The sequence below is a fragment of the Clupea harengus genome, chromosome 25 (assembly GCF_900700415.2).
Source record: "Clupea harengus chromosome 25, Ch_v2.0.2, whole genome shotgun sequence".
Classification (NCBI taxonomy): Eukaryota; Metazoa; Chordata; class Actinopteri; order Clupeiformes; family Clupeidae; genus Clupea; species Clupea harengus.
This window is the reverse complement of record NC_045176.1, coordinates 8,652,393-8,665,199: the sequence shown is the minus strand read 5'-3', so window position 1 is coordinate 8,665,199 and position 12,807 is coordinate 8,652,393. Positions and strand designations below refer to the sequence as shown.

General features: G+C 42.7%; 1 protein-coding gene across 1 annotated transcript; it reads right to left on the bottom strand.

Annotated features, from left to right (window-relative positions):
• Window positions 1-1,336: 1,336 nt before the first annotated feature.
• Window positions 1,337-10,257, bottom strand: trpa1a (transient receptor potential cation channel, subfamily A, member 1a). The gene is made up of 27 exons (XM_031563330.1): window positions 9,786-10,257; window positions 9,523-9,673; window positions 9,086-9,261; window positions 8,647-8,754; window positions 8,432-8,540; window positions 8,184-8,329; window positions 7,793-7,929; window positions 7,647-7,695; window positions 7,453-7,552; window positions 7,228-7,328; window positions 6,309-6,478; window positions 5,869-6,033; window positions 5,396-5,510; window positions 5,023-5,189; window positions 4,626-4,716; window positions 4,430-4,489; window positions 4,242-4,340; window positions 4,075-4,145; window positions 3,782-3,944; window positions 3,568-3,657; window positions 3,225-3,394; window positions 2,947-3,076; window positions 2,663-2,848; window positions 2,466-2,534; window positions 2,259-2,360; window positions 1,896-2,014; window positions 1,337-1,791 (listed from the first exon to the last, which is right to left on the bottom strand). The coding sequence occupies exons 1-27, from the start codon at window positions 9,882-9,884 to the stop codon at window positions 1,599-1,601; spliced, it is 3,336 nt and encodes a 1,111-aa protein (XP_031419190.1). The 5' UTR covers window positions 9,885-10,257; the 3' UTR covers window positions 1,337-1,598.
• Window positions 10,258-12,807: the final 2,550 nt, after the last annotated feature.

Here is a 12,807-nt window from a genome sequence, read left to right as displayed (position 1 = left end):
TTGTAATATTTTGGAGATCATTTGCTGCACAGAATGTGTTGAGCGCTTCGGCACATCTGCAACATTCACATCTCTGTCATGACAACCCTTCAAACCTGGTCGTCTTCTGTTTAGTTGTCTGAAACATCTTAGTCACCAATGTGTTACAGAAGAGCAGCAACTGGCCCTTGTTTGTCTTCATACACCCCCGCCACATGTACACACACACACACACACACACACACACACACACACACACACACACACATACACAAACTTTCAGATAAAACTGACACATTATCACAGCATTCAGACACTCTGCCATTAGTGTTTGTTCTAGTGAATCAAACTCTGGTATTGCCTGTCGCTCTCAATCACTGCTTCAGTGGCTTCCCTCCTGTTGTTGTGTATGGCTTCGTGCAGAAAGGAGGCGTCGCTCTTGTTGAGCAGCATCTGCGCTCCGCTTCTCAGGAGCAGTCCGACTGCTGCTGCATGGCCCTCACGGGCTGCCAGGTGCAGGGCTGTGTTCTGTGGCAGCAGATGGAAGAAGCTACAGTGGTTCATCATTTTTCAATGTTCAGACAGCCTTTTGAAATATGATCCTTTGGTTTTGATCTTCATTAAGCTCTCATCTAAAACATTCTCCATGCTTATTTGAATGACTGAGTAGACGGATAAATATGCAATGTCGTTAGTTGGTAATTTAAATTGAAGGAGGAAATATGCAAAATCCCATTACACCATCATCATCTGTTTTGTCCAGCAGTTTGACGTGTGATCCCAGGAGAGTTTCCATTGTTTGAGTGTAGCCTTCTGCCGCTGCATGGTGCAAGCACGACTACCAGTGCACAACCAAGCAGTGCTGTTGTGGAATATCGCAGCATGCTGGTTTTCCTAGGAGGGTCTGGAGCTTGTGTGTTGTGCTGAGGTTAGTTTCGATGATGCTGTGTAGTTCTGCTCTGATGGCGGCCCCCTGATGCTTTAGTGATACACTGGGCTTTAATCTGAGGGTTATTCTGGGTTTGTTCCAAGGTTTTTTTGTGAGGTGGGGCTGTTGTTGCAGTGAGTTGGGATTTTTGCCTCTGACACAGAGCTCCCCTACGGAGCTCTACCACTCGGACATCGCCGTTCCTAGATGCCAGGTGGACCTCACCTCTCGTGGCTAGCTTGCTATATTCTTCATCAGGGTCTTGGAAAGACTCCTTTCACATATCCTTTTGATTTACTGTAGTTTGATTGGAGGTACTCAAACATAAACCGTTGGAAGTACAGAAATGGCACTACACATAGTTAAGGCAGTGTAACTTCACTTAAGTTTGTTGCACAAATAAAACTTGTGGCCTGACTATTTTTCTTTATCTTATGTTGTATAACCTTTATTACAGTAGTCAAGTTTTACACTGTTTTATGCTATATTTAAAGAGTGATTAATAAATATTTTCACCTTTGACAGAATACATCTCCTTAATTGTGTAGTAGTTGCCTATCGTCACACACAGTAATTGAAAACATTGGGGAGAACAAAAGCATATGAGAGATTATGCGCAGTACTTCACGTCAATATTCCTCCCATACCCCTTTGATACTTCCACTATTTCATTTACACTGTTCTGGCACCCCTATACCCTCTTGGCCATCGCTGCTCTGAGGACAGGGGCCCACTTATCTGACCTCGAGCAAAGGCTGTGCATGTGGGAATGGAAGCCCTTGGGCCCGTCCGTATACTCTGACTCCGAGACGATCTCCATCTTTTGCATGATCAGCTTCAGGAGGTTATGCTGCTTCTCCACGAGGCTGGATATCTCTTTAATTCTGCAGGAAATAACGGCGCCTCTTTACTTACATGGCTTCTTCAAATGTACAGTGGAGTGAGTCAGTGTTGTGCTTAAACAGAAGGGTAAGGTATGAAATAGTACCTGTGCTTCTGTTTGGCCAGTTCCTGCTCCGGAGGAGTTGATTGACGGGAGGTCTGGCCGAGCCGGGTCCTCCCTTCCTGTGGTTCTTCCCCAAGGAGGGAGAAGATGAAGCTCCTTGTCTGTTTGAAGAGAGCATGTTGGATACAGGATGCTAATCGGCGTTCGTTTTCACTTGTCGCAACGTAGGGAAAGAACACAGTATATTTATTTTCAGTCAAGTCTTTCCGTTTAAGTCAAAATATTTGTTTCTATAAATTGCTGGAGCACACTAGTGTATCAAGAGTTGGACTGTGAAGCAGAACTGAATTCAGTGTGTTCAGCTGTAAGGTTAAATGGGTTAATTAGATTGAATACATCACATGCCTTCTCAAAACATCTGTTGGGGTACACTCGGACCGTAGCCTGGTCCACCCACTTCATGAACCAGTACGGAAGCTTCTCTTCCAGGTTAGTGTGCAGTTCAATCTGCGAAGTCAGAGCACACCACGATATCACTCAAGGCCTATGTTTACCGCAGTAGCTTGTCTAAAGAATACGTTTTAGTTGATTGTAAAAGAAAGATCTACACACTTGCATTGCAATTTGCTTGAGAGTAGCGTTTTTCTGGACTTTGGCTATATCACCAACAGCCAGACCAATCTGCAAATTAAACAATTTTACTACATCAAGATCATGGCGACCAACCAATGGATAGAAATCTCAGAAATCACAATCTTGTCGGAAGGCCTTTTTTTTTTTTAAGTGTATTGATACGAAGACTAACTCACCAAAAGGTTCACAAGCAGAATTGGTGCCAGTAGGACAAATGCAATAAATATTATAAACGTGAGGATGGGGAAGGGAAGGTTTCCCTGTAAATAAGGTTTCAGGAAGTTGTCTTGGTAGTTGATCTCTCCCACCATCATGACGAAAGTCTGCACTAGTGTCAAGACTGGCAGATCGCCAAAGTTTTTCTGTAGACAAAGCGAGAGAACGTCAACCCACACGGTTTGATGATCACACATTAAAATACACTTCAGCATTTCTAAACTTTTGCTGGAACATTAGGTACCTGGTTAATCATCAGGGCGTGGAAGGACAAGGCAAAAGCAAGTATCAAATAAATGTAGATGGAGATGATGCTCATAAGGGTCTTTGAAATCTCTCTGAACATAACCACGTAAATCCCAAACCGTCGAAAGCTGTGAGGATAGAGGTATTGACAGTACTTCAACAACACTATCAGCCTTCACTGGGAATTAACCACAGAAATATTCACTTAGTGCAACCAACATCTTTTTTTTTCAGGTATGTGAGGCTGTGTTGTATTGGCCTGTCTGGAGAACTCACCGCTGTAGGTAGAGCAGGAGGTTTATCCAGCCGGAGAGCACTGCCAGCGCCCCTATCTGCCAGTGCCAGTCACTCTTCAAGTCCAGCAGTAAAGCCACCACAAATACCACAGACGTGATGGCTGAGAGCCAGTCCATTACGTTGGTCACGTCTCGTAGATAACCTTGTTTCTTAGAGAGGTTCAAGTAAACAATACATTTTCACAAGATGGCACGTGCATGGGTTGCAATATTTCAAAGGACAGATTTGGTTTGTTAAACAAAGTTAAGCCCAGTCAAGCAAATTTGAGACAGTCATTTAGGCTACAGTAGTGGGCATTGTTATCAGGGAGAAAATGTAGTACCTGTTGATACATCTGCACAATTTCTTTCCCCATACAGTGCAGATTCATCGCCAGAGTCAGGAATAGACACAGGTTTATGATATTGCATTGCTGCAGAAATGAATGTTATACTCTGTTACGATTTGGTTTGAATAAAAAAAAAAATGCCCCATTGATCACATATACATGTGTTGTTACATAGAGCTCTTCAATTAGTCTGTCTTTAGTGCCTTACCTGGTGTAATGACGTGGTAACCATGGTGACCTCAGTAATAGAAGAGTTGTTAACATCCATTTTGAGAACGGGTCTCAGATTCAAAATGAGATAGGTCAGTGGGATAAGACCCAGGAGATATACAGCCATGTTCAGTAGATGCACTTTGACCCCGTAGGCTTTCCTGTGTAATGATCCCAGTGAACCAAACAGGTACATATTTAGAGATAACTGTAATAATTTGCTGCACAAAAAACTCATTGAAGCACTCAGGTAATGTTGGTATCTTAATGTTTTACGGAAAATGTGCTCACCATTTCATCTCTAAATACTGACTGCAGACAGGATGAGTCAGTAGATCAACACGGTTGTTATGCACCATAGTCTTCAACCAAAAAGAGAAATGATTTCATGTAATGCTTTGGTGAAAATGCATCTTAAATAAGAAGTGTATTCCAGGAAAAGCTTCTTCAATACTTACATTCAGAGCTGGAAGGGGCTTAAAGCCTATGCCTTTGTCCATTCTTGCCTGCTTCACAAATCGAAGGGGAGTTTGAAGCCACTGGAAATTATACTCGATCTGTTTGCAGCAAAATGTTTTTATAAGCACCTCTTATTTTCTAACTCGAAGAAAATATCTTTAGGAACTGAACCCAACCCTAGACTAACCCAGTAGTTTCTGCTGCCAGGGTCCTCTTCTGATTCCTTTATGCATGTGTCAAGAAGATGCTGTAGGGGTTTACAGAAACACACACACACACACACATACGTACATACATACAAACAATGACAATGCACAACTTGGATGTCTTAAATTAGTTAAATGAAAGATTGGTATTTTTAAATGAGGTGAATTTGTAATAACCTTGAAGGTGTCAGGAAGCAATTCAATCATGTCCTGTACAGCGCACCGCTTGGCTGAGCGGGGGTTGAATGTGGTGAGGGCCTCGGCACATCTGCAACATTCACATCTCTGTCATGACAACCCTTCAAACCTGGTCTTCTGTTAAGTTGTCTGAAACATCTTAGTCACCAATGTGTTACAGAAGAGCAGCAACTGGCCCCTTGTTTGTCTTCATAAACCCCCACCACACGTACACACAGACACACAGACACACACACACACACACACACACACACACACACACACACACACACACACACACACACACACACACTTTCAGATAAAACGGACACATTATCACAGCATTCAGACACTCTGACATTAGTGTTTGTTCTAGTGAATCAAACTCTGGTCTTGCCTGTCGCTCTCAATCACTACTTCAGTGGCCTCTCTCCTGTTGTTCTGTATGGCTTCGTGCAGAAAGGAGGCCTCGCTCTTGTTGAGCAGCATCTGCGCTCCCCTTCTCAGGAGCAGTCCGACTGCTGCTGCATGGCCCTCACGGGCTGCCAGGTGCAGGGCTGTGTTCTGTGGCAGCAGATGGAAGAAGCTACAGTGGTTCATCATTTTTCAAGACAGTCTTTTGAAATATGACCCTTTGGTTTTGATCTTCATTAAGCTCTCATCTAAAACCTTCTCCATGCTTACTTAAATGACTGTGTAGACGGATAAATATGCAATGTCGTTAGTTGGTCATTTAACTTAAAGGGGGAAAATATGCAAACACCCATTACACCATCGTCATCTGTTTTGTCCAGCAGTTTGACGTGTGATCCCAGGAGAGTGTCCATCGTCTGAGTGTAGCCTTCGGCCGCCGCATGGTGCAAGCACGACCATCCCTTATAATCGCTGAAAGACACAGAGAAGGATGACTCAACTCAGAGGAGCCACTCAGTTCCCCACAGTCCTTGAGGATCCAAAACAGAAACTGACCAGCTACACAATGCTTTTGTGGTTGTGTTGGTGTTATTGTTATGTGATAAAGCAGTGCTGTTGTGGAATATCGCAGCATGCTGGTATTCCTAGGAGGGTCTGGAGCTTGTGTGTTGTGCTGAGGTTAGTTTCGATGATGCTGTGTGGTTCTGCTATAATGGCGGCCCCCTGATGCTTTAGTGATATGCTGGGCTATAATCTGAAGGTTATTCTGGGTTTGTTCTCAGGTTTTTTTGTGAGGTGGGGTGTTGTTGCTGTGAGGTGGGATTCTTGCCTCTGACACAGAGCTCCTCTACAGAGCAGAAGCTCTACCACTCGGACATGGCCATTCCTAGATGCCAAGTGGAGAGGGGTCATGCCCCCCTCATCGCCTTCATTCAGCAGCCTGGTGTCCGTCAACGTCTCCAGTAGCCTGTAGCAGGTATTTATCCTCCCATACCTACAGGAAAACACATCGATTTCTACCAATGCCACTGGATTTGCTAGGCTATACATTGTTTTTAATTGTCAAGAGAAGCAAATGAAACAGAGATTTTGTACATTATCCCAACCCATTGCAATGGCCGCCCATTAAAGATCTGTAAAGTTTACCCAGAATATGATCCATGTGACCATGCTGGCCAGCATAGGGACGAGGAAATGGCCATCACAGACGTTATTTAAAATACAGAATTGAGAATAAGTGATGCGTTTGTAGATGCAGTGAAAACTTACTCAGCAGCAAAATGCAGAGCAGACTTCTTCTGTTTGGTCTTCTGGTTAGGGGACACCTCCAGCCCCAGCATGCTCCTCACTGAGTCAGGGACTCCCAGCTTGCAGGCATAGTGGAGCGGAGTACAACCATCACCGTCCTCTTCACGAAGGAGCTCTCGCACTCTCTCATGCTGTCAGAGGGCCAAAGAAGCGTATCAAGAGGAGATTCAACATTACTTCATGTGTCCCCTAGGGAAGTTTGTCTTGGACATAACAGCTGTAACATAAAAATACAACAAGTGCAGACACAAGTACATTCAGTACATGCAACACAGCCTCCCCCCCCCCTCCACCACCCCCTTATGTCCTGAGTTTAGGAGATTCACTGATAGAGGAACAACAAATCCATCCCCATCACTTTACCAGTCTGTTTATTTGTGATTTTAACTTAAATGATGTTACCAAACCAAGCTGAGACTCCGGGACATACTATCGTATACTGTCTATCACAGCACGATAAATAACACAACAATACTCTATGTCCAACTCCAACACCCTGAATAAGACATGTGTTTAATAATAATATGTTTCATTTCAGCAGTTTGTTTCTGTTTTATGTTAAGGAAAAATTCAAATTTGAACTATTGTCTGAAATATTGTTGTTTCTGTTGTTGTTATTAACCTCCATGAATGCTTTAGATTCAGAAGGTTCAGTGACAGTGCTGCTCTTCCTCTGCCTAATCGTGTGAGCTCATACAATGGACCTGCAACTACTTCATCTGCTGGTCTGAAGAGGTCACGGTACATCTCAGGTCTACAGCAGCAGGGGGCAGTAACACATCGGTGTTATAGACCAAGCCAAGGCAAGGAAGTTGGCAACCTGCTCCAGAGAGGTAGAACGTCTGGTAAATGGACAAGTAAAAGCTGGTTCCTGTGTCACCTGTAAAAATTCAGCTGGAAGGTTCCGGAGGCCTCTTGGCTGCAATATGGTGAGGTGCAGGAAGTTGCATCCATTTGGATCTTTGAGTGTAAAATTGCACCCTGAAAGAAGGTTGTAAGGGGTATTATTGAACAACTACTAAACAGATAAGATATCCATGACAAATAGTTTGTTATACTTGTGGTGTTGTTGAAATGTATGTTGTGGTTCTGGTGTAGAAGGTACCTTTTGAGAGCAGTAGGTTAACAGTTTTCCAGGCACCGCAGCTTGTGGCCAGAAGTAATGGAGAATGTCCCTTGTAGTCAGTGCAGTCAATGTCAGCACCCTGTTGTATACAACAGCACACCATATAGATATATACAGGAATTTGTTACCAAGCAGGCATACAGTCAGAGGACAGCAGTGGTGCTTACACTCACCTTTGAGATGAGATATTCTGCCAGTTCATGATGATCAAAAATGGCTGCCCTGCAACACAAGCATACAGTATGTTATCAAACAGGAAAATATCAGTTTTCATGATACACATACAGTGTGCAGTGAGTGAGTAAAATACTGGTTATACTTGTGCAGAGGGGTTTGGCTAGATCCATCTGTGATTTTGAGGACATCACTGATGCTCCCACATGCTGAGAGCATGACCTTAACTGCCTCAGTGGCCCCTTGGGTACAAGCTGAGTGGAGAGCGGTTGATTTATCACACTTGGAACAGAAAAAAAAAAAAAAAAACAGATCAGATATATTGGTAGCACATACTTTCATATAGGTTCATATCATATAGTAGTACTATCACATAAAGACAATGTTACCAAAAAGTGACAAGTGACCAAAAAGTTGAAATTAAGAAGGATATATTCTTTCACCATTTTTAATGTGAAATATTTTAGATTCATGACAGAGCTCTAGCAACCCCCCTTACATTGTTCCAAGGTTATGGGCATTTTGAAAAGTCGTACTTGCTGTCTGTTTATTTTGGCGCCATATGCCATGCAGAGCTGAATGACTTCAAGGCTTCCTCCCCGAACCGCCAGATGAAGGGGGCTGTTGCAGAATTTGTCCACATAATTAATATGTGCCTCAATGGAATGACCCATCTCCTCTCCTTAAGGACAGAACACATGTGATTAATAAACACTTTGCAGTACAGCTTAATAAGGTTGCACTTATGTTGAATGGCCCAATAGAAACAATAGATTTTACAGACCCCTTTGAAGAATAACCTGCATGGATTCTTTTGCCCCTGCAAAAGCAGCGGCATGAATTGGAAAGTGTCCCAACTTGTTTTTGCTACAGAACTTTGCCCCACGTTTGAACTAGAAAAACAAGAGTACAAAGACAAGAGTCGCAAAGCCAAATCTGTATTTATTTTTTATTATTATTTGTATTCATTCATTCATACATTCATTTAATTTCACTTACCAATGCATGAAGAGCTTGGTGGTTGTCTGTTGCACAAGCGATCATTACAGGGGTATTTCCAAGCTCTCCCTCTATGTCAACATCAGTCTGGCTGTGAGAGAGGAGTTCCTGTTCCAGATATCGAATCTTTCAGCTCAGTGAACAATGTTCCACTGTTATTCTTGATATCAATCTATGATTTCCCATATAGAAACTGTGAAATACATATCTGTACATTGGTTATTTAAAGACATCTCCCCTCCCAAGGTTTAGCAACTCTGGCTTCACGCTGTATCTGTACTGGCACTTTATACAATTCCATCCCTCTGTCAAGAATGGCCCACTCATGCGATAACTGCCACAACTGCCACACATCCCCCTACTTCCCCTTATAGTCCTACCTCAGAGCTAATGGCAAGTTCAAAGAGTGGGTCTTTCAGGATGTGCTGCATGATCCTACCTCCACCAAGGTGTTGTGGCCCAGACTAACAGCCAAGTGGAGTGGAGACTGAATGCCCGTGTTCAAGACGTTCGGATCAGCCCCAAGGGTGAGGAGCGCAGAGCAGCTCTCCCTCTGGTCCCTCTGCACAGCCCAGTGCATTGGAGTATTGCCATCCTGGTCAGCGGCATTCAGCTCTGCAGGGAATCGGCACATTCAGTACCACTCACATAGTGCCATTAGTCGCTATGAGTGCAAATTACGCAATGACATTTGGGGGAGGTCAGACCTAGGCAGACAAAATGTGGAAATACCCCCCCCCGCCCCCCCATGCTGTTAGTGGTTTGCCATACGTATGTTTTCTGCCTTTCTTTTCAAATGATTGTTTTTCCATCTCACACTTACACACAGCAGTTACATGATTAAATGTCTTCTGCCCACAGCCCGGTTGGACCTACCTTTTACTCCTGCTACTTGTGCGATCAGTTGTATGGTCTGAAGATGTCCTCTCGATGTAGCGTAGTGCAGTGGACAAGCTCCAGTGTGGTCCGTGATGGTCAGATATGCTAGATGTTTCTCCAACGCCACCACGTTACCCTGCTCAGCCCACTACAGCAGCAGGGGAGAGGAACTGGGTCAGCACATGGGGGTCCCAAAGAACTGCTCGTGACCCTCTCAAACTCCCTGGGATGGGTGTGTCGGAGCTCATGGAAGGACTTACTTCAAACACGCTTGCCCTCATCTTGGCTATATCCTCTTCAGCCATCACTTCCTCATAGGACTTGGGTGCGTGCTTGGAATGTACCCTGTAGATAGACATCTTTGCAGAGGAAAACAGTTGAAAATGCCTTATTAAAACAAAAAGCAAATATAATGATCATCTTATAATTGAAACACATTCTCACAGCACTGTTGCAAAGGTGTAAACAGGAAAACTAGCCAGGCTCAAATGTTTTAGCTGCTTATATGTAAAATGAATTAATTTCATGATGGTGAAAGCAAATTCTTTTGAAGACTGATCATTTTGGTTTCTGAAAATAACCTTTTCTTGAATTTGATTCCAATACATTTCTCTTACCTTACCAGTCTTACCTTAGTGGGGGCTTTAGTCATCTGCTGGCTTTCTATTGTCTCTGAAGTTGTTTTTATACTGCCTAGTGATGATGTTTGCTTAGGATATCACATTACCATGTGTCCCAAGATGGGTGAGACAACGTCCGCAAAGCCCTGGAACCCACTTTCATTCAAACATTAGGATATGAAAATGGGCCATCACTAGGCTTTTATGTATGGAGTGCATCTGCAAAATTGCATCATTGGGTGTAATTGTATTGCATTTATTCTCATTAATGCCTTCTATTTCAGATAATGTAATAAGTAAAGCATTACTTCTGAAAGTGTGAATATCAATCATGCAGTTTGGCCCTTTACGGTCCAAATCTGACCAGAGGCTATTCATTCAGGCTGAAAAATTGAAGACCGGAGAATTTGCAAGCATCTGATCTCATTGAATAGGAACACTGGGCCCATGTCATGGTGTCCTGACCTTTCCTGTGAGTGATCAGTGAGACATGGGCCAAGATGTGCTGGCGGTTAGGGGACTTCACACAAAAGACCCCTTAACTAACGTCACTTGCAAAAGGCCAGTACAGATACAAATGTCTTGTGCCAATGCACTGAGAGGTGTAGAACAAAATCCTGTATACAATCCCTGGCCATTCGGTCATTTCTGATTGGAAGAGCTCTCAGAATACTGGTACTGAGAACTGTATCCATTTATCAGTAACGCCAGTCCAAGACTAACATAGTCACACAACATAGTTGTGGGAATGATAAATGGGTCTGTTGCTGTACTTTATCACAACCAACCACAAGGTGTAGGACAATGAATACTGACAATTAAAGACCAGAGCTGCAGTTCTGTAGGATTGTTTTGTGGTATGGCACCTGTCATGGCCGGAATGTGCATCTAGTCATATGGATTGCTGAGCTGTATTGAAAAAAGTACCTTTAATTACTGTCAATATTTGTCAAGCCTGGTTCAACAAGGAAGCAATTAAGGGATTGTATGTGGTGCTTCCTCACACAAACAGCTCCCAATTATATACCTGATATCATGATATTAAAAATACCCTCCTACATTACACGCCAGGTGAATGTGTCACAGCTGCCGTTAGGTTTTGTATTGTTTTTTTTATGTAATAGCATCAGAGGTGTGTCTTATTCTGCTCTGTGTAATTCATGACTCCTCATATAGGGGACTAGTACAATTTTATTGTTATACAAATATATTTTTTATTAGCAGTAAGTAATTAATCACAGTTGTGCCAATAAGTCATGATCAAGGCTAAAAGACCTCTTTCAACTGCGGTTTCAACCAGGCTATCATTGCAGATCTCTCAGCCGGTGTTCCCTGAAATAAAACCTGTAATTGCTTTGAACCAAAAAGGGAAACGCAAACACAGAGCTCAGATGATTTATTACACTGCAAACCAACTCCCCCTACCTGAGTACTACTAGAACAAGCATTTAGAAATATTTTATACGGCAAAGAAAGCTGAAACAACTCTCTGCTGCACGAGTTGTGAATCAGTCAGTGGTCTGATCAGAAAGCCATAGGTAGAGCATTAGCTCCTGTTGGACCACCAACATTTGATACATTTGCCAATGCTTGCCACAAGACAAAATAAATCCTGTTGAAATGCAGTGTACTTTCCTTGGTTGGGTCAGATTGGGTTTCATGGGGGCGGTTATACAGCTAATAAACCATTTATCATGTATTGCAAAGGTTTTGATAATGTCTGTGTATTGTGTGGCCTTACCTCACATCTTGTGTAAATGTGCCATCAATCATCTGATGGGCCCACTGAACACACACAATAAATTAAGGAGCACAAAGAGACGTATGGACATGCAGGAAAGAAATAGAACCTCGATCTGAATGGCCAGGTTTGACTAAATTAACAGTTCATTCACCAATCAAATGGCAGGTGGAAGAGCACTTTATTTCTATATATTTCTATAAATGATGGCATAACTTAGGTATGGTATAACTTCACTTCACTGTTGTTCTCTTTGCGAGTCTGTGGGTATGATACAAACAAGAGGATACTTTAAGTTGAGCTAAACTTTGAGTTTTAAGTGTCTCGCCAGCACTGAGGATAAGATGTAGGCCTATGACATCAAATGGTTAATGGTCAACTGTTCAGATAAGCAAAAGTAGCATAACCTAAAGTAGCATAACCTAAAAGCCCATAACATGCTCTCTCTTAGACGACGCACATTTGACTGACGGGTGGCATAATTCTGATACATCAAATTACAGTCATACTATAGGCAAACAGAAAGTGGTACTAAGCATTCTTACTTCTGTCTTTTAAAACAATATAACAATCAAAGTAAATAATGTTCTTGTTGCCTTATTGGCTTGTGAAATGGAGGTGTTTTCAGTTACATATCAAGGCTATGTCAGAAAAGTCCATTTTAGCGTAGGGCCACTACCTCACAGTCAGTCACTTCACACTTGCCCATTTTGAGGGCATTTGGACATTCAGCCAGCAATGACAACTTGTGTCATAACTACTGTGGAATATCAACTTATATGCTGTCAGCAAATTTAATTTCTAATTTTACTATGTTTTCACATTGCTGATGAAACAGTGATCCAGACATACAAATCCAAGAAGTCTGAAAACTGATCTTCAGAGAGCTCTGACTGTCGCTCCAGAGGGCCTTCTGTCTGA

Bases quoted from the DNA above. Each gene is read 5' to 3' on its own strand.
- trpa1a (XM_031563330.1), bottom strand. From the start codon at position 9,884: ATGTCTATCTACAGGGTACATTCCAAGCACGCACCCAAGTCCTATGAG. The intron at 2,015-2,258 runs GCATGTGATGTA...CTCTTCAAACAG, and splicing joins CCAACAGATGTTTTGAGAAG to ACAAGGAGCTTCATCTTCTC. The intron at 1,792-1,895 runs GTACTATTTCAT...TATTTCCTGCAG, and splicing joins CTGGCCAAACAGAAGCACAG to AATTAAAGAGATATCCAGCC.